Source organism: Geotrypetes seraphini, chromosome 9, assembly GCF_902459505.1.
Source record: "Geotrypetes seraphini chromosome 9, aGeoSer1.1, whole genome shotgun sequence".
In the NCBI taxonomy this organism is placed as follows: Eukaryota; Metazoa; Chordata; class Amphibia; order Gymnophiona; family Dermophiidae; genus Geotrypetes; species Geotrypetes seraphini.
Window position 1 is genome coordinate 98,790,743 of NC_047092.1, and position 19,772 is coordinate 98,810,514.

General features: G+C 43.6%; 1 protein-coding gene across 9 annotated transcripts in view; it reads left to right on the forward strand.

Annotated features, from left to right (window-relative positions):
- The window catches only part of YEATS2 (YEATS domain containing 2), a 1,675,245-nt gene that overhangs the window by 1,205,063 nt on the left and 450,410 nt on the right, over positions 1-19,772 (forward strand). For 7 of the 9 annotated variants that reach the window (XM_033957686.1, XM_033957691.1, XM_033957693.1 and 4 more), the window contains one exon: positions 9,015-9,170. The exons of the other annotated variants lie outside the window; for them this stretch is intronic. In XM_033957686.1, coding sequence (XP_033813577.1) covers positions 9,015-9,170 — 156 coding nt within the window. The remainder of the gene's footprint in view (positions 1-9,014; positions 9,171-19,772) is intronic. 9 annotated transcript variants of the gene reach the window in all.

Sequence of the window (19,772 nt, forward strand, 5' to 3'; positions counted from 1 at the left end):
GACGGACAGCCTGCAAAAGCACATCAGCCGGCAACTCTACTGCAAGGTCATGAGCCCATGCATCCCGTAGTTTAGAATGGTCAAACAAGGGGGACTCATCCTTCAAATGGTGATGATGGAATTTAAGGGGGACCGGAAGCTGGGAACCAATGGTGAAAGCCTTAGGCAGCAGCTCTTGGCAGGAGGCTTGCAAAGAACTAGAGGGTAAAGAAGAAATGTAATGTTGAATTTGCACATAAGGGGTGGGTGGGAGATTAAACTCTTCTCGTAACTATGCAAAAGACTTAATTTTGCCATCATCATCAATCAAGTGAAATATATAGTGAATTCCCCTTGTTTCCCACCGAGCAAAACTCAGCCCATCTATCTCAGGTAGGAAAGAGCTATTAAAGCGGATAGGCAGAAAGGGAGTGACAGAAGCAGAAAGAGCATGGTATTTACAGACTCAGCGCCAAACCTTCCGCAAGGGACGGTGGAGTACCTTCACAGAGAGAGACTCAGGCACAAGAGAAGGAAGAGAATGAAGATATGCACTAAAGTGAGTAGATTGAAAACAGGAAAGTTCCAAAGAAGTATTGGTGAATGCTGAAGTACCGCTGAAAAGATTATTAATGTGGCGCATGCCACATCCAATAGTCAAATATCTAAGGTTCAACAAACCCAAGCCACCCCTGTTCCACGGAGTTGCTGCCCATTTATAAGGCAGACGAGGCCACTTCCCAGTCCAAAGAAATCTCTGAACCAAGCGTTCCAATCATCGCTCATCTCGAGAAGTCAAATACAGAGGAAGGACCTGAAAGACATATAGCCAACAGGGGACAATGAGCATGTTATAAAGATGCACCCGACCTAAAAGCGAAAAGGGAAGAGTTCCCCATAACTGAAGTTTATTCTGAAGGGCCTGGAACAGCGGTTCCACGTTCAAGCGATATAGACTAGATAAGTCCTGAGGAATAAAGACCCCCCCAAATATTTCAAAGTGGAGTCAGCCCAACGAAGAGGAAAAACACCCCTCCATGTGGCACGTAACTCAGGGGGAAAAGGCAAGGCCAAGGACTTATCCAGATTAAGAGACTGGCCAGAATAAAAGCCATTTTCAGAAATGAGGTCCAATGCTGTTGGTAAAGAATCTTCAGGCCTAGTAAGAATCAAAAACATGTCATCCGCAAATGCCAAGAGCTTTAACTCGATCCCATCAACCTGAAGGCCCCGCACCGCCGCAAATCCCCGAAGAGTACAAAGCAAAGATTCTAATGAAAGGAGAAACAGCAAGGGGGAAAGGGGGCAGCCCTGTCGGGTACCACGAAGGATGGGGAAAGAGTCCGTGCGTGTCCCGTTGACGAGAAACGAAGCCCTCGGGTTAGAGTAGAGAGAGCATATTGCATCAAGATAAAAACCGCCCAACCCAATATGTTCTAGGGTACGAAAAAAGAAAGACCAATGGACACTATCAAATGCCTTGGAAGCGTCTAAACTGACAAACAAAGCTGGAATCTGTTGAGAATGACAATGAGCAAGTGCAAAGAGAACCTTACTGATATTACAAACTGATTGGCGTTCCCGGACAAATACGACTTGACCCTCATGAATAATCTGAGGGAGATGTGGAGCAAGACGATCAGCCAACATTCAGGCAAAAAGCTTTAGATCCACATTAATCAAGGAAATGGGACGATAGGATCCCAGTGAATCAGCCTCCTTACCAGGCTTCAGCAATAAAAAGATAAGGGCCTCGTTAGCATAACGCGGAAAAAAGCCCTGAGCAATAGCAGCGTTAAAGTAAGCCAGTAAAGGACCACAGAGATGGGAAGAAAGAAGACGGTAAAAGTCTCCCGAAAAGCCATCCGGACCCGGGGCCCTATCAGAGTGAAGAGCTTTGATTGCAGATTCTAATTCAGCCGCCCAAAATGGGCTATTGAGAGAAGACACTACATCCTCCGGCAGGTGAGGAATTCCAGAAGACTGAAGATAATCTGTCAATAAGTCTGGAGAGACATCATCGGGGGCATCATATAACCGTCTAAAAATGTCAAAAAGAACTGCATAGATATCAAATGTATTGGTCACCACTCTCCCACCCAGGGTCTGAAGAGACAATATCCAATATCAGTTTCCTACTAGTCTCAACTTGAACCAATCGGGCCATAAGGCGTCCAGGTTTGTTACCGAAACGTTGAAAACGGTGTTTATGGAAAGCCATCCATCTTTGGGAACGGGAATGAAGTAACGAATTTAAAGCCGCTTGGGTAGACAAATAGCATTCTCGAGCCTCCCTCGAAGGAGTCGAATGAAATGACCGCTTAGCCACTCTTAAGGCTTGTTCTAAAGTAATGATTCCTCTGTGAATACGCTTGTTGCGAGCACTCAGAAAAGAAATAATATGTCCCCGAATCACTGTCTGAGCTGCCTCCCAAAACAAAATAGGATCATCCATGTGGGGAGCATTATTGGCCTGCAAAAAGGTTTGAAATTCCCTGTATTGAGCAAGATAGAACGGAAACCGCTAGGAGGGGGTCCAAAGATACATGGCATCCAGCTGAATATCTACCCAAATCGGGGTATGGTCCGAAATGTTCAGGGCACTGATCTCGCCAACAGAAAGAGTATCACAGAAATCAGAGAGAAGTCGACCCTTAGCCCCCAAAGATGCCATAGAGGTTCTGGACTTATCTAAGTCAGGGTGCAGTACCAAATTAAAGTCTCCCAAGATGAGAAGTGGATCCCCAGAAAAACGAGAGCAAAGCTGGAGCAACCGTTGCAAAAAAGCCGATTCCCTCGAGTTAGGGCTGTAGATCACAAGTAAAAGATAGGATCGAGCACCCAAAGTAAGGCGCAAAAGCAAAGATCTGCCATCAAGAGCTTTATCAAGAACCTGCACTCCAAGAGGCGAAGATTTGCGGACCAACATAGCAATGCCACCATGGCAGCCCTGAGAGGAAGCAAAAAAGACCTCACCCACCCAGGAACGCCCCAACTTAAGATGTTCCGCGTCAGTCAGACGAGTTTCCTGTAAGCAAGCAATATCTGAGCGATAACGCTGCAGAGCAGCTAATATTTTGGACCGCTTTATCGGTGACGTAATGCCACCAACATTCTAAGAGGTAACTCTAAAAGGGGTACTCAGGTCAGGAAATCAAGATAAGAGCAACATAAATAAGAAAGAAGAAAAAGGTGTAGACTACCCCAGGGGCCCAGCCACCCCCCAGAGTAATGATGCCAAACAAGTGGCATAACCTGAAAAATGAAACAGGAATAATGCAAATACCGAAAAAACAGATTATGCATACTGAAGGAGGACCCCCACAAACCCAACCCAACCCACAATCTCACGCCCCGTCTCAAACATGTGGAGCGGAGAGGGAGTCATGCTATGATGTGAACAGGGTCCCCAACCCCACCCACTCCAAATATCCCCCAGGAGCCCACCCAATCCAACCCCCCCAGCTGCACCCACACCAAACCCACTCCCCACACTCATCCATCCAACCACCCAAGAAGAATCTCCAGACCGCAAAAAACCAAAGAGACATGGGGAACCAAGACGCAGCAGCGCCATATGGCCTCAAAGAGTACCAGAGCCCTCCAGAATTCCCACCTAAAATTATCTCCAAGACTCACACACCCCTCAAAATCCACTTACACACAATGGCTACTCAAACAGACCAACCCAGAGTCAGAAATAGATCTCCAATCAAACAAATAAACAGTCACCCCCTCTCCAGTAAAACCAAACCCTACCTAGTACATCTACACAAACAACCCCAGACAGAATCAGAAACCTCCACAAGCATACCTCAAGCACTCAGAAAATGACAAATCACCCAAACAAAGCAGGTCAGCGAGGGCTCCAGGTCCCGAACAAGGGAGGAGGGAAGGATCCCAACCACGAGAAGACCACCAAGAACAACCACAGCCACAAGACAGTCCGTTTGGGAGCCATCCCTCACCTCTCTCCCCCCAGGCAGATACACCCACCAAAAATCCCAGTCCCCATTCATACCAAACTCCAAACACTCAAACACACAACCACCAAGAACCCATAACAAGTGAAAAACACAGCCAAATACACAACAAAGTCTGCTTGTGGGCTCAGAATCAGGGTAGGAGCAGAAACCCCCCCCCCCCCCACTCAGAACCAGTCCGCAAGGGGGTCATAGCAGGAACAGTGAATTGGCCTCTATTATCGACCACCGGGACAGACTGAAGAAACAGACAAGGAAATGATAGAGGAAATTAACAGTGGATGTAAATCGGGAAATGTAACGATCATGGGAGACTTCAACTTTCCGGGGATAGACTGGAAACTGGGAACGTCAATCTGCGGCAGGGAGACAAAATTCCTGGAGATGATAGGAGATTGCTTCCTTGAACAAATGGTGAGAGAACCGACAAGAGGAACTGCAATCCTGGATTTGGTTATAAATGGCATTAATGGAAGGACAGCAGATGTAGAGGTTACGGCCCCGCTGGGGACAAGTGATCACAATATGATCAATTTTACCATTGGCATCGGAAAGGGTAAACCAATCAAGACTAAAGCCACAACCTTTAACTTCAAAAAAGGGAATTACGACAGCATGAGAACCATGGTTAGAAAACAGCTCAAGAAGGGCAAAGCAGAAATCCAATCAGTTGATCAAGCATGGTCTCTACTGAAAAACACCATCATTGAAGCACAGAATCTTTACATACCGAAGATATCCAAAGGAAGGCGAAAAAAGAGCAAAGGTGAACCGGCTTGGTTATCCAATGAGGTGAAGGTTGCAGTAAGAGAAAAGAGGAACTCATTTAAAAAATGGAAACGGGAAAAAACGACGGAGGCCTGGAACTGTCACAAAATCGACCAGAAAAAGTGTCATAAAGTGATAAGAGAAGCCAAAAAAATCTATGAAGAAAAGATAGCACAAGAAAACAAAAACTTTAAGCCCTTTTTTAGGTATATAAAAGGAAAGAAACCAGCAAGAGAAACAGTGGGCCCTCTCAACGACCAAGGAAGGATAGGGTCAATCAAAGAAGACAAACAGGTTGCCGATAGGTTAAATTCATTCTTTGCCTCTGTCTTCACAAACGAGGACACTACAACAATGCCAGACACTGGGAGGGTATACACCGGAGGCATAGATGAGAGCCTAACAACAATAAATGTGGAGTTGGGCATGATCTACTTTCAGATTGACAAACTAAGAAGTGATAAATCCCCTGGACCGGATGGGATTCACCCGAGAGTATTAAAGGAACTTAAGTTAGAAATTGGGGAAATATTACAATCCTTAGCTAACATGTCAATTAGGACTGGACAAATACCAGACGACTGGAGGATAGCAAATGTCATCCCAATTTTCAAAAAAGGATCAAGAGGTGAACCAGGAAACTACAGACCGGTGAGTCTCACATCAGTTCCTGGGAAGATAATCGAAGCACTAATCAAAGATTGCATTGTACAACACTTGGAAAAGCACAACCTAATGAGAGCTAGTCAACACGGCTTCAGAAAAGGGAGGTCATGTTTGACAAATTTACTTCAATTCTTTGAGAAGGTGAACAAGCAAATAGATAGTGGAGATCCAGTGGACATAATTTACTTGGACTTCCAAAAAGCGTTTGACAAGGTTCCGCACGCAAGGCTTATGAGTAAACTACTAAATCATGGAATAGGAGGAGAAGTGCACGGATGGATCGGAAATTGGCTAGAGAACAGAACGCAGAGGGTAACCATAAATGGGAAATTCTCGGACTGGGAAAAGGTGACCAGCGGCGTGCCCCAGGGCTCGGTTCTTTGGCCCATCTTGTTCAATATTTTTATAAATGACCTAGAACAGGAAACAACATGCAATATAATCAAGTTTGCAGATGATACAAAACTATGTCGGGCGGTTGGCTCTCAAAGGGACTGTGAGGATCTTCAGAAGGATCTAAATCAGCTGGAAACGTGGGCGATAAAGTGGCAGATGAATTTTAACATAGACAAATGCAAGGTGATGCATCTGGGAAGGAAAAACAAAGAACATGATTACAGGATGTCGGGGGTGACATTAGCCAAATGCGAACAAGAAAGGGATTTGGGGGTGCTGATAGACAGAACCCTAAAGCCATTGGCTCAATGTGCGGCGGCGGCGAAGAAAGCAAATAGGATGTTAGGCATGATTAAGAAGGGGATCACGAGTAGGTCGGAAGATGTTATAATGCCACTTTACAGAACAATGGTCAGACCACACTTAGAATACTGTGTCCAACACTGGTCTCCATACCTTAAGAAGGATAAGATTCTGTTGGAGAGGGTGCAGAGGCGAGCCACAAAACTAGTCAAAGGCATGGAGAATTTAAGCTACAAGGAACGTCTTGGAAAACTGGGACTGTTCACCCTCAAGAGAAGACTGCGTGGGGATCTGATAGAGACTTTTAAAATATTAAAAGGATTTGACCAAATTGACCAGGAAGCAGCATTACTGACATTTTCAGATGTGACACGGACAAGAGGTCATAGCCTGAAACTGAACGGCAGCAGGTTCAGGACAAACATCAGGAAGTTCTGTTTCACACAACGAGTGGTGGTCGCTTGGAAAGCTCTCCCGGAGGAGGTGGTGGCAGAGAATACTGTTCTGGGTTTCAAACGCAAGTTGGATGCACACCTTCTTGCAAATCATATTGAGGGCTACGGGAAATCCGGGTCTCCAACAAGGAGCACCTAAATGGGCCTCCGCGTGTGCGGATCGCTGGACTAGATGGACCTTGGTCTGATCCGGTGAAGGCGTTTCTTATGTTCTTATGTTCAAATCCCCAAAATCCTAAGAAAAGCAGGAAAGATGAAACTCCTCCACAAAAGAGTACAAGACCAACGCGCTTGCCGTGCCAGAAATCTCAAGAGGCCGGAGAAGGCCCAGACTCTCCAGGGAGAGCATCCAAGTAAGCCTGTGCAGCCTCCGCCGAGGCATAGCTCTGCCATTCTGTGGGGGTCCAAATTCTCAGCAACGCTGGATAAAGTAACTGGAACCGTTGTTTCCTATCAAAAAGTGCCGAGCACACGCGGGAGAAGCGCCACCGACACTCTTGTAGCGCAGGGGAATAGTCCTGAAATAGGCGGACTGGAGCTCCCTCATAAGAAAGAGTATTGCGTTTTTGCCGGTACTGTTGCATCAGCTCCGCCTTGGTAGCCGAGTTATGTACTTTGAAGATGGTAACCCGAGCGCGAGTATGGTCTTCAGAGCGCCGGCCCAGGCGGTGCGCTCGATCCAGCCTCAGAGGCCCCACACCAGCAGGAAGGGGCAATGCGGTCTGGAGCCAGGACTCCAAAGTGGAAAGTAGGCGAGAGTCCGGAATCGCTTCGGGGAGACCAACAAGACGTAAATTATCCCGTCTCGAGCGGTTCTCGAGATCCTCAAGTTTGTCCCCCTGACGCTGGAGTTGATCTTTCAGAGATGCCAGATCCGCAGCAGAAGCCGTGTGAGCATCCTCCACCAACGCTACTCATTTCTCCAGCTCACCTGTGCGCCTGGTGGTCTCCATCAGTAGGGACTCGAGCGAGGTAAGTTGGCCCGACAGCTGATCAAAACGTGCATCCAATGCCCTCACCACCGATGCGGACAAGGCGGCAATATGGGCCTCTGATAAGGGGAGCGCGGAACCCGACTCCGCTGCCGCCATTTTAGATTCGGGCCGCAATGTTCTGGTCTCCCATTCTTTGGTGGTGCGATTTGATTTTCCGCTCATGGCAGGGCTGCAAGTCAGCAGAAACTTGTCCATGCACCACCCCGATGGTCAAGGAAAGTGCAGGACCAGCAAAGAAAGGTAGGCAAGGCACAGAGGGACTCAGGGCCCCGGAGCACGAGTAAAGCACGTCTCACTCAGCTCAACACATCACGTGACTGAAAGGTTTTATTATAGAACCAAATCTTTTCTAGAGAAGGGAAAATGGTAAAACTAGAGGATATAATTTTAGGTTGATGGGTGGTAGATTTAAAAGTAACGTTAGGAAATTATTTTTCACTGAGAGGATAGTGGATGCCAGGAATGCCCTTCCGAGGAAGGTGGTGGAGAAGAAAACAGTGACATAATTCAAAAAATCGTGGGATGAACACAGAGGATCTCTAATTAGAATAATGAATGGACAAACTATCATGGTCTGAATCCCACAAAAGAGATTGTTTGGATAGGTTGGAGTGAGCTTCAAGGGCAACTCCAGTAGTTGAAATCTAGAGACAGTACCGGGTGGACTTCTAAAGTCTATGGCCCAGAGGTAACCAAAAAAAAAACAACAACATTTTAATTTAGTCATGAAATTGTAATGCATTTAATTACAGGGTAGACTAGATGGATCATTCAGCTCTTTATCTGCCATCATTTACTATGTATGTTTTGTGCTTGATTTAATTCTACATGTTGACAAAGAAAGAAAAGTTGTGTATTTGTAACAGTTGTTCTCTGTAGATTGCAGGATTAATCAGACACAGAGTTGATGCTAAGCTTTAAACCAGTTGAGGAGACTACTGTATACATGAAGGGCCACACATATTAAGAAGTTTACACTAATTCTGAGCTCTGACAGAACTGTTCCATCCTGATATCATTGAAGGTCACCCCTTTGTTGGATTGACTAATCCTGTTATCTACAGAGAACACCTATTACAGGAATGCAGCATTATTTAACTGGTCCTTTCTAGATTTTGGAAGTCAATCTATATCTGCTTATCATGAAAACTAAATGGCAGTTGGTCTAATGTTGATCAGTTCCTTCACTGCATATGCTTGAAAACTTTTCTGGAAATTTCTCTAGATATCTTGCTGACCAAGTCATCCAAATGTGATTCCAAATGAGCTACTAAAATAAAATGAACAAATATAATACTCTTCATTTAGTGCAAGTTTCAGAAGAGGCCAATTATCCCCCCAAGTTTCTGCATATTAGTTGTCAAACAATTGCTTGGAATAACTTCTCCAAGTGTTAATTTGATGAGGCAGCCCATAGCAACATATTTATGTTCTCATTTGAATGACTTTAATTTTACAATTATTTATAGGGCACATTTTTAGTTGGACAACCATCCACTCAGGCTTCTGGAAAACAGATGATGACAAATTCATTGCTGCAGGGAAATATAGGATTTGGAACATCTGTTCAAGGCCAGCAAGTACTGAAAGTAATCACTGGACAGAAGGCAACTGTATTTGCACAGGTATTTGGAACAGTCATTGCTGTTGAGTGTTTGCTAATGTCATGAGGTGCCTCTACTTTTTCCATCTCTAATGTTTAGAATCTGTTTGCATAGAGAAATCACTGTATTCACACTTAAGGTTACTATATTTGGGAGGATACAAAAAATGACACATGACCCAAAGCCTGAACCCATCCTGCCTCTTCCATACCCTGTCCCGCCTCTGCCTCTCACCAGTCCCAGACGTTCTTTACCCCTCCACCCTTCCCCATTTCCTTAGTCCCCCTTCCCATACTCTATACACTTTTAGCCCTCATCTACCCTCCATTGCATCTCATCACCCTTTGTCCTAGCTCCATCCCTATGTCTCCTTCCTTCCCTTGCCTCCAAGGCCATTCTTCTATCCCTGACCCCATATTCCACCTCTAGCTTTTCTTCCTTCTTTACCCTTTCTCCTATATCCCCACCCCAAGATCAATATCTCTCTCTTCTCTCCTTTGAACTTCATCTTTCTCCCCCTCCCTGGATCTAACTTCTTTCTCAATCTCCCCCGCCAAATGAGCTGAGCCTGCTACCGTCAAGCTGCCTTGGAAGCGACCTCTCTGCATCCCGCCTATACAGAAACAGGAAGTCACTGCAGAAAAACGGCTTCCCAGGCAGGCTGATGGCAGCAGAAACTCATCTTATTGCCACTTTTGCACTTAAACATAGTAACATACATAGTAACATAGTAGATGACCGCAGATAAAGACCCGAATGGTCCATCCAGTCTGCCCAACCTGATTCAATTTAAATTTTTTAATTTTTTCTTTTTAGCTATTTCTGGGCAAGAATCCAAAGCTCTACCCGGTACTGTGCTTGGGTTCCTTCTGCCAAAATCTCTGTTAAAACCTACTCCAGCACATCTACACCCTCCCAGCCATTGAAGCCCTCCCCAGGCCATCCTCCACCAAATGGCGATATACAGACACAGACTGTGCAAGTCTGCCCAGTACTAGCCTTAGTTCAATTTTTAATATTATTTTCTGATTCTAGATCTTCTGTGTTCATCCCACGCTTCTTTGAACTCAGTCACAGTTTTACTCTCTACCATCTCTCTTTGGAGCGCATTCCAGGCATCCACCACCCTCTCCGTAAAGTAGAATTTCGTAACATTGCCTTTGAATCTACCACCCCTCAACCTCAAATTATGTCCTCTGGTTTTACCATTTTCCTTTCTCTGGAAAAGATTATGTTCTTCGTTAATACCTTTCAAGTATTTGAACGTCTGATTCATATCTCCCCTGTCTCTCCTTTCTGCTAGGGTATACATATTCAGGGCTTCCAGTCTCTCCTCATATATCTTCTGGCACAAGCTTCCTATCATTTTCGTAGCCCTCCTCTGGACCGCTTCAAGTCTTCTTACGTCCTTCACCAGATACGGTCTCCCAAACTGAACACAATACTCCAAGTGGGGCCTCATCAATGACCTGTACAGGGGCATCAACATCTTCTTACTTCTGGCTACGCCTCTCTTTATACAGCCCAGCATCCTTCTGGCAGCAGCCACTGCCTTGTCACACTGTTTTTTTGCCTTTAGATCTTCAGACACTATCATCCCAAGGTCCCTCTCCCCGTCCATGCAGATCAGCATCTCACCTCCCAGCATATACGGTTCCTTCCGATTATTAATCCCCAAATGCATTACTCTGCATTTCTTTGCATTGAATTTTAGTTGCCAGGCATTAGACCATTCCTCTAACTTTTGCAGATCCTTTTTCACATTTTCCACTCCCTTTTTGGTGTCTACTCTGTACAAATCTTGGTATCATCTGCAAAAAGGCACACTTTTCCTTCTAACCCTTCAGCAATGTCACTCACAAACATATTGAACAGGATCGGCCTCAGCACCGAACCCTGAGGGACTCCACTACTCACCTTTCCTTCCTCCGAGCGACTTCCATTAACCACCACCCTTTGGCGTCTGTCAGACAGCCAGTTTCTAACCCAGTTCAACACTTTGGGTCCTAACTTCAGCCCTTCAAGTTTGTTCAACAGCCTCCTATGAGGAACTGTATCAAAGGCTTTGCTGAAATCTAAGTAAATTACATCTAGCGTATGTTCTCGATCCAGCTCTCTGGTCACCCAGTCAAAAAATTCAATCAGGTTCATTTAGCACAATTTACCTTTGTAAAGCCATGTTGCCTCGGATCCTGTAACCCATTAGATTCAAGGAAGTAAACTATCCTTTCTTTCAACAACACTTCCATTATTTTTCCAACAACTGAAGTGAGGCTCACCGGCCTGTAGTTTCCTGCTTCATCCCTGTGACCACTTTTATGAATAAGAACCACATCCGCTCTCCTCCAATCCCCAGGAATCACTCCGGTCTCCAGAGATTTGTTGAACAAGTCTTTAATAGGACTCGCCAGAACCTCTCTGAGCTCCCTTAGTATCCTGGGATGGATCCCGTCTGGTCCCATCACTTTGTCCACCTTCAGTTTTTCAAGTTGCTCATAAACACTCTCCTCCGTGAACGGCACAGAATCCACTCCATTTTCTCGTGTAACTTTGCCAGACAATCTCGGTCCTTCTCCAGGATTTTCTTCTGTGAACACAGAACAGAAGTATTTGTTTAGCACATTTGCTTTTTCCTCATCACTCTCCATATATCGGTTCACAGCATCTTTTAGTTTAGCAATTCCATTTTTCATCTTCCTCCTTTCACTAATATATCTGAAAAAATTTTTGTCTCCCTTTTTTACATTTTTGCCATTTGTTCTTCCGCCTGTGCTTTCGCCAGACGTATCCTTCTCTTGGCTTCTTTCAGTTTCACCCTTTCTGCACTCCTCTTCTTGTTTTTTTTTTATATTTCACGAACGCCAACTCTTTCGCCTTTATTTTCTCTGCCACTAATTTGGAAACCATATCAGCTTCCTTTTTCTCTTGTTTTTATCGATTTTCTTCACATAAAGGTCCGTAGCCATTTTTATCGCTCCTTTCAGCTTAGACCACTGTCTTTCCACTTCTCTTATGTCCTCCCATCCTAACAGCTCTTTCTTCAGGGACTCTCCCATTGCATTAAAGTCCGTACGTTTGAAATCTAGGACTTTAAGTAACGTGCGGCCACTCTGCACTTTAACCGTTATATCAAACCAAACCGTTTGATGATCGCTACTTCCCAGGTGAGCACCCACTCGAACATTAGAGATACTCTCTCCATTTGTGAGGACCAGATCCAATATCGCTTTTTCCCTTGTGGGTTCCATCACCATTTGTCTGAGCAGAGCCTCTTAAAAGGCATCCACAATCTCCCTACTTCTTTCCGATTCTGCTGACGGAACATTCCAGTCCGCATCTGGCAGGTTGAAATCTCCCAACAGCAGAACCTCCTCTTTCCTTCCAAACTTTTGGATATCCACAATCAGATCCTTATCAATTTGCTGTGATTGAGTCGGCGGTCTGTAGACTACACCCACGTAGATAGAAGTTCCATCTTCTCTTTTCAGAGCGATCCATATCGCTTCTTCCTTTCCCCAGGTCCCTTGCGTTTCGGTCGCTTGGATATTGATCTTTACATAGAGAGCTACTCCTCCACATTTTGACCATCTCTGTCCTTCCTAAAAAGAATATATCCCGGTATGTTTGCATCCCATCCATGGGATTCACTGAATCATGGCTCTGTGATAGCGACAATATCTAGATCTGCATCTAACATCAGGGCTTGCAGATCATGAACTTTGTTGCTTAGGCTGCGAGCATTTGTGGTCATTGCTTTCCAGCTATTTTTCAGTGGTAATCTCCTTTTTCGTATGGATTTTTGTTTCGTTTCACTTTCCGTTGCAATACTAAGAAATGAGTTTCTGATATGGTTTCTTTTGCCGGGGGTGGTCTCTATAATTGTCCTTCATCACCCCCACCTTCTAGTTTAAATGCCTAGAAACAAATTGTCTAAATTTCTCTGCAAGGTTTCTTTTTCCTGCTGTAGTAATATGTAGCCCATCAGTGCAATATAGCTTCTTGTCCTTCCATGTATTTCCCCATCCTCCTGTGTACTTGAAGCCTTCTTGATGACACCAGGCTTTGAGCCATCTATTAAAGTCCTCTGTGTTTTTCATTCTTTGCTCTCCCTTTCCATATGCAGGTAGTATTTCAGAAAAATCTGAAGTCTTTACAAAAGGTTTCAAACCCTCACCAAGCTCCCGAAAAGCTTTTTGTGCTGCAAGTGTGGAGTTGTTGGCCAGGTCATTTGTTCCCAGATGGATAACAACATCAGTGTTAAAATCTTTAGTTTCTTCCTTAATTATAGTCAGTATTTGCTTGGAACTACTGGTAGCTGAGGATCCTGGAAGACATTTCACTATTTTGGTCTCCTCGCCCTGTGTTCCAAGGTTAATGCCTCTGATGATGGAATCCCCCAACAGTAATAGTTTTCTGTTTTTGGCTTTTTTATTTGTGCTTAGGGTGCGCTTGTTCTCTTGAGTTACCTTCATTGGTTCCAGTCCCACCTCCCTTCTGTTTTCTTGAGTATCGCAGTGCACTAGTGAAGCGAAGGAATTCTGTAGAGGTAATATTAGTGAAGGTGGATGTTTCTGTGTTACATGTCGCAGTCTTCCTGAGCCTACTGTGACCCATTTATTCCTGGGCTGTTTTATTCTTTGAGGTAGAGGTGGTAAGTTGGTATGATTTTTTGGAGTGATAGAAGCTGCTTTAATTGTATTCAATTCCTGTTTAAGTTTGCAGAGCTCCTCCTTAATACTAGCAAGTTGAAGACAGATGGGGCAAGCTTTAAGCCTCCAAATAGTGTGTCTTGGAATTAAAGCACCACAGTGATTGCATAGAATAAAGGTCATCTTGATTGGTTTGGAAGTGACTTGATTTGAGTAGTCCTGATTATTTGGGTCTCTATATATAAACAGTGGTCCCTGGGGTGGGTGGGTCTATAAGTCTTACCCTTAGTCCTATGAAGAAGAAGAGGAAATAAGATTTAACAGAGGAAAGAGAAGGGTTTATTTTTTGTGCTTTTTTGTTTTTTTAAGTAAGAAACAGGGTGGAGAAGAGAAATTAAGCAGATATAATACTGAAAAACAGTGAAAAGAGCAGAATAAGAAATGCTGAGTAACTTAACTTTTAGAAGTTCACAGGGCAGACTTGTTCACAGCACTGTCCCAAAGATAATGATGTTAACCTTAGTAGTAAATCAGAGCCCCACCCTTCTCCGTCTAATCAGCAGACACAGTGGTTGAAAACTAGTAAGTCAGAAATACAGGCTCTATACCACCTTAAAACACAGGATTTTAAACAAAAATGCAGGCTCTATACTAGAACTGTGGCTACCCCAAAACACAGGATTTTAAACAGAAATGCAGGCTCTATACCACCCTAAAACACAGGATTTTAAACAAAAATACAGGCTCTATACTAGAACTGTGGCTACCCAAAACACAGGATTTATAACAGGATTTTCCCTACTCAGGATTTAATTAGAGTTAATAAAGTCTTAACCTTATTCCTATGAAAAGAAAGAGGAAATTAGATTTAATAGAGGAAAGAGAAGGGTTTATTTTTTTGTGCTTTTTGGGGGTTTTTTAAGTAAGAAACAGGGAGGAGAAGAGAAATTAAGCAGATATAATGCTGAAAACAGTGAAAAGAGCAGAATATGAGTAACTTAGCTTTTAGAAGTTTACAGGGCAGACTTGTTCACAGCACTGTCCCAAAGATAATGCAGTTAACCTTAATAGTAAATCAGAGCCCCTATCCTTCTCCTCCTAATCAGCAGACAGTGGTTGAAAACTAGTAAGTCAGAAATACAGGCTCTATACCACCCTAAAACACAGGATTTTAAACAAAAATGCAGGCTCTATACCAAATCAGTGGCTACCCTAAAACACAGGATTTATAACAGAAATGCAGGCTCTTTACCAGAACTGTGGCTACCCCAAAACACAGGATTTTAAACAGAAATGCAGGCTCTATACCACCCTAAAACACATGATTTTAAACAAAAATGCAGGCTCTATACTAGAACTGTGGCTACCCCAAAACACAGGATTTTAAACAGAAATGCAGGCTCTATACCATCCTAAAACACAGGATTTTTAACAAAAATGCAGGCTCTATGCCAAATCAGTGGCTACCCTAAAACACAGAATTTATAATAGGATTTTCCCTACTTTAGTTGCCCTGTGCCATAGGCACCAGGATTTAATTTGAGTTAATAGTACCCTTATTCCTATGAAAAGGAAGAGGAAATAAGATTTAACAGAGGAAAGAGAAGGGTTTACTTTTTTGTGCTTTTTTGTTTTTTTTTTAAGTAAGAAACAGGGAGAAGAAAAATTAAGCATATATAATGTCTGAAAAACAGTGAAAAGAGCAGAATATGAAATGCTTCTTCCTATCACTGATATATTTAAAAAATGTCTTGTCTTCCTGTTGTTCCATGTCAGCTATTTTTTCTTCCATTTGTATCTTTGCTTTTCTGACTACTCGACCAGCCTCTCTTAACTTTTCCAGATATTTTTGCCTGTCTTCTTCTTTCTGTGATCTTTTGTAGCTTATAAAAGCTAACCTCTTATTCCTTACCGTCTCAGCTACTACTTTTGAGAACTAAAATGGCCTTCTTTTACTTTTACTTTTACTTACTTGCCTCACAAAAAGGTCTGTCACCCTTACAATAACTCATTTCAGTTTTGCCACTGCATTTCTACTCCTTCCAGAAATTCCCATCCGAACACAGTTTTTTTTAGTCTAGAATCTTTACTTTTGAATGAGCTCTCTCTATACCCATCTTAATATTAAACCGTACCATGCAGTGATCATTGGATGCCAGATGATCACCTACTGTAACATCAGAAACGCTTACCCCGTTTGTAAGCACTAAATCCAGTATGACCCCATTCCACATGGGTTCCATTACCAACTGCTGGAAAAGTTCTTGTAGAGAATCCAGGATCTCCCTACTTCTAGAAGACCCCGCAATAGGAATAGGGGCAAGTTCAGGACTAATATCAGGAAGTTCTGCTTCACTCAGAGGGTAGTTGACGCCTGGAATGCCCTCCCAGAGGAGATTATTGAGGAATCGACCGTCCTAGGCTTCAAGAGCAAACTAGATGCATATCTCCTTAAGAGAGGCATATAAAGATATGGTGGACTATAAATTACGCCAGGTGTACACCTGGCAGGGCCTCCGCGTGTGCGGATCGCCGGACTTGATGGACCGAAGGTCTGATCCGGAGATGGCAGTTCTTATGTTCTTATATGTTCTTAACATCCGGCATGTTAAAATCACCTATTAGTAAAACGTCCCTTTTTTAGATATACAGTGGTACCTTGGAATCCGAACACCCCAGAACTCGAACGTTTTGAAATCCGAACTTTTTTTTAGTAAATTTTGTCTCGGAATCCGAAAGCTGCTTTGGAATCCGAACCCGCATTGCTCAGCCCAAGGCTTCCCCTCTAACGCAGCTTCCTGTTTCCACCTGGGAGGAGCTTTTGGCTGAGCAATGGTTGCAGTTCCTGTATGCTCGGATCTTGCTGCCTCTGCCATGTGGGACTGACCTTGTTGGTTCTTCCAGGGGGACACGATCTTGCAGTGTCAGACAGGTGGGCCCGATCTTGCTGCTTTTTTCAGGGGGCCCGATTTTGCTGCCTCTTACAGAGGAACCCGATCTTGCTGCCTCTGCCAGGGGGACCCAATCTTGCTGCCTCTGCCAAGAGGACCCTATCTTGCTGCCTCAGCCAGGGTGTCCCAATCTTGCTGCCTCTGCCAGGGGGACCTGGTCTTGCTGTTCCTGCAAGTGAGCCAATCTTGCTGCCTCTGCAAAGGGGACCTGATCTTGCTGTTTCTGCCACTGAGCCAATCTTGCTGCCTTTGCCAGGGGGACCTGGTCTTGCTGTTTCTGCCACGTGGGTCTGATCTTGTTCCTGCACAGCCCTCAGGCCACCTATATTAGCCATGTGTCCAGCAGAAAATAAAAGCAAGAGGAAAGCTGTTACAGCTACAATTGAAGTTAAGAAAGAGCTTATTGCTAAGCATGAAAGCAGTACACATGTGGTTGATCTTGTTGCTATGTTTGGGACGCCTAAATCGACTATGTGTACAATTTTGAAAAATAAAGCTATCAAAGCAGCTAATGTGGCCAAAAGGGTTACTACACTGACGTCTAGGAGATCAAAAAGCATGGAAGAGATGGAAAAACTGCTCTCTATTTGGATTAATGAAAGACAGCTTGCTGGTGATATGATTTCAGAGACAATCATTTGTGAGAAAGCCAAAGTTCTTCACGAACATCTAGTGAAAGACCTGCCTGATACTACTGATGAAAAGGAGGAGTTAAAGCCAGTAGAGGGTGGTTTGAGAACTTTAAGAAAAGGACTGGGATCCATAGCATTGTTATGCATGGGGAGGCAGCCAGTTCTAATCTTGAAGCAGCTGAAGAGTTTGTAAAGGAGTTTTAGGAGTTTGTGATCAGTTAGGGCTATGTTTCGAACCAAGTGTTCAATTGTGATGAAACTAGCTTCTTTTGGAAAAAGATGCCCCGGCGAACACACATCTCAAAGGAAGAAAAGTCTGTACCCGGCCATAAGCCAATGAAAGACCGCCTTACTCTTTTGGTGTGTTGTAATGCTAGTGCGGACTGAAAGATCAAACCTCTCCTTGTATACCATTCAGAAATCCCACGGGTCTTTAAGAAGAATAACATCATTAAGAGCAAACTTAATGTTATGTGGAGACCGAATGTAAAAGCATGGGTTACCAGGCAGTTCTTCACTGAGTGGATACACGAGGAGTTTGCTCTTCATGTAAAGGCTTATCTGCAGGTGAAAAACCTCCTGATCAAGGCTCTCCTTATCCTCGACAATGCTCCTGCACATCCACCAGGGCTGAAGGATAATTTGGTAGGCGAGTATAGTTTCATCAAGATCAAATTTTTGCCCCCCAATACCACTCCTCTTATACAGCCAGTTGATCAGCAGATGATCTCAAACTTCAAAAAATTGTACACCAAAGCTATGTTCCAGAGATGGAACTGACTCTGTGAGAGTTCTGGAAGGATCACTTCAATATCCTCCATTGCCTAAGAATCATTGAGAAAGCATGGAGGGAAGTGTCTTTGAGAACATTGGTCTCTGCCTGGAAAAACCTCTGTCCAGAATGTGTTGCTGAAAGGAACATTGAAGGCTTTGAAGAACCACCTGTTGTTCCTGACATCGTATCTCTGGGCAAGTCCATGGGTTTGGAAGTCAGTGAAGAGGATGTCAATGAATTAGTGGATGATCACAAGACAGAGCTGACAACAGAAGAGCTTCAGCACCTCAACCAGCAGCAGCAGAAAGAAGTAGTCCAATAAATTTCTTCAGGGGAGGAAGAGGGAGACGCAGGTACCATACCCACAGCTGAAATCAAGGATCTGCTCAGCATGTGGTCAAAAAGACAGGCAGTTGTAGAGAAGTGGCACCCCAATAAAGCCCTTGTTAATGGGTGTGTTAACTTATTCAATGATAATATCATTGAACATTTTAGAAAAGTTCAAAAAGGTTGTCATCATCAAACCACTTTGGAACGTTGGTTCGCAAAAGATACCACCCGAATACAGACACCAGAACCATCTGAACCACCTGATGCCAACACAGAAGGTGATCCCAAGCCCTCTACAAGTGATACTTTGTCAAAGAGCCTAAAAAGGAGCATAATACTGACACCAGAACCACCTGATCCACCTGATGCCAACACAGAAGGTGATCCCAAGCCCTCTACAAGTGGTACTTTGTCAAAGAGCATAAAAAGGAACAGAATGAAGACATCTGCCTGATAACACATGCTTTCACATTCTATCTCCACCTGATCACCAGAGGCTAATCTGGAAAGTGACTTGCCTTCCTAGCAATAATCTACCTCATGTTCCAGGTTTCACATCATGATTGGTAATCATTGGTTACTTTAAATTACTGTAGTGAACATTACTCTACTGTACTATATTACAGTATCATTGGTTAATACAGTATCTAAGAGTGGTATGAATAAAACATTACAAAACAAACTGGACTTATTTCACAGAGGCTTCGGTGTTGCTGGTCTTGTCCACTGCTTCTTATTATTTTAAATGTTACAGCGCTGAAACTAGATGATGGCCAACATTTCATGATAAGATAATTATTTCTTCAGGGCTCTGGAATTGCGAGAACAGTAGTTGTCCTGCGTTCAGTTCTCTAGTTTCAGCGCTGTAGTATCTAAAACAATAAGAAGCAGCAAACAAGACCGGCAATACAGAAGCTATTGAAAAATAAGTCCAGCTTTCTTTTCTTTCTTTTCACAGACTGGTTTCTTTACATTACTGTACTGAAAATTACTGTACTGTACTATATTATCATTGGTTAATATCTGAGAGTGTTATGAATAAAAAATTACAAAACAAAACTAGTGTGTTTACTGTTAAATTTATTTGAAAATGTGAGTTTGTGGGACCAAGGAAGAGATTAATGCAGTTTCTATTGTTTTTAATGGGAAAAATGGTCTTGGAACTCGAACATTTCGGAACTTGAACTGAGTTTGGGAATGGATTACGTATTGTGAATGTCTGCTATTAAATCTCTGTCCATTTCTTCCTTCTGTGAAGGAGGTTTGTATATTACACCAATATAAAT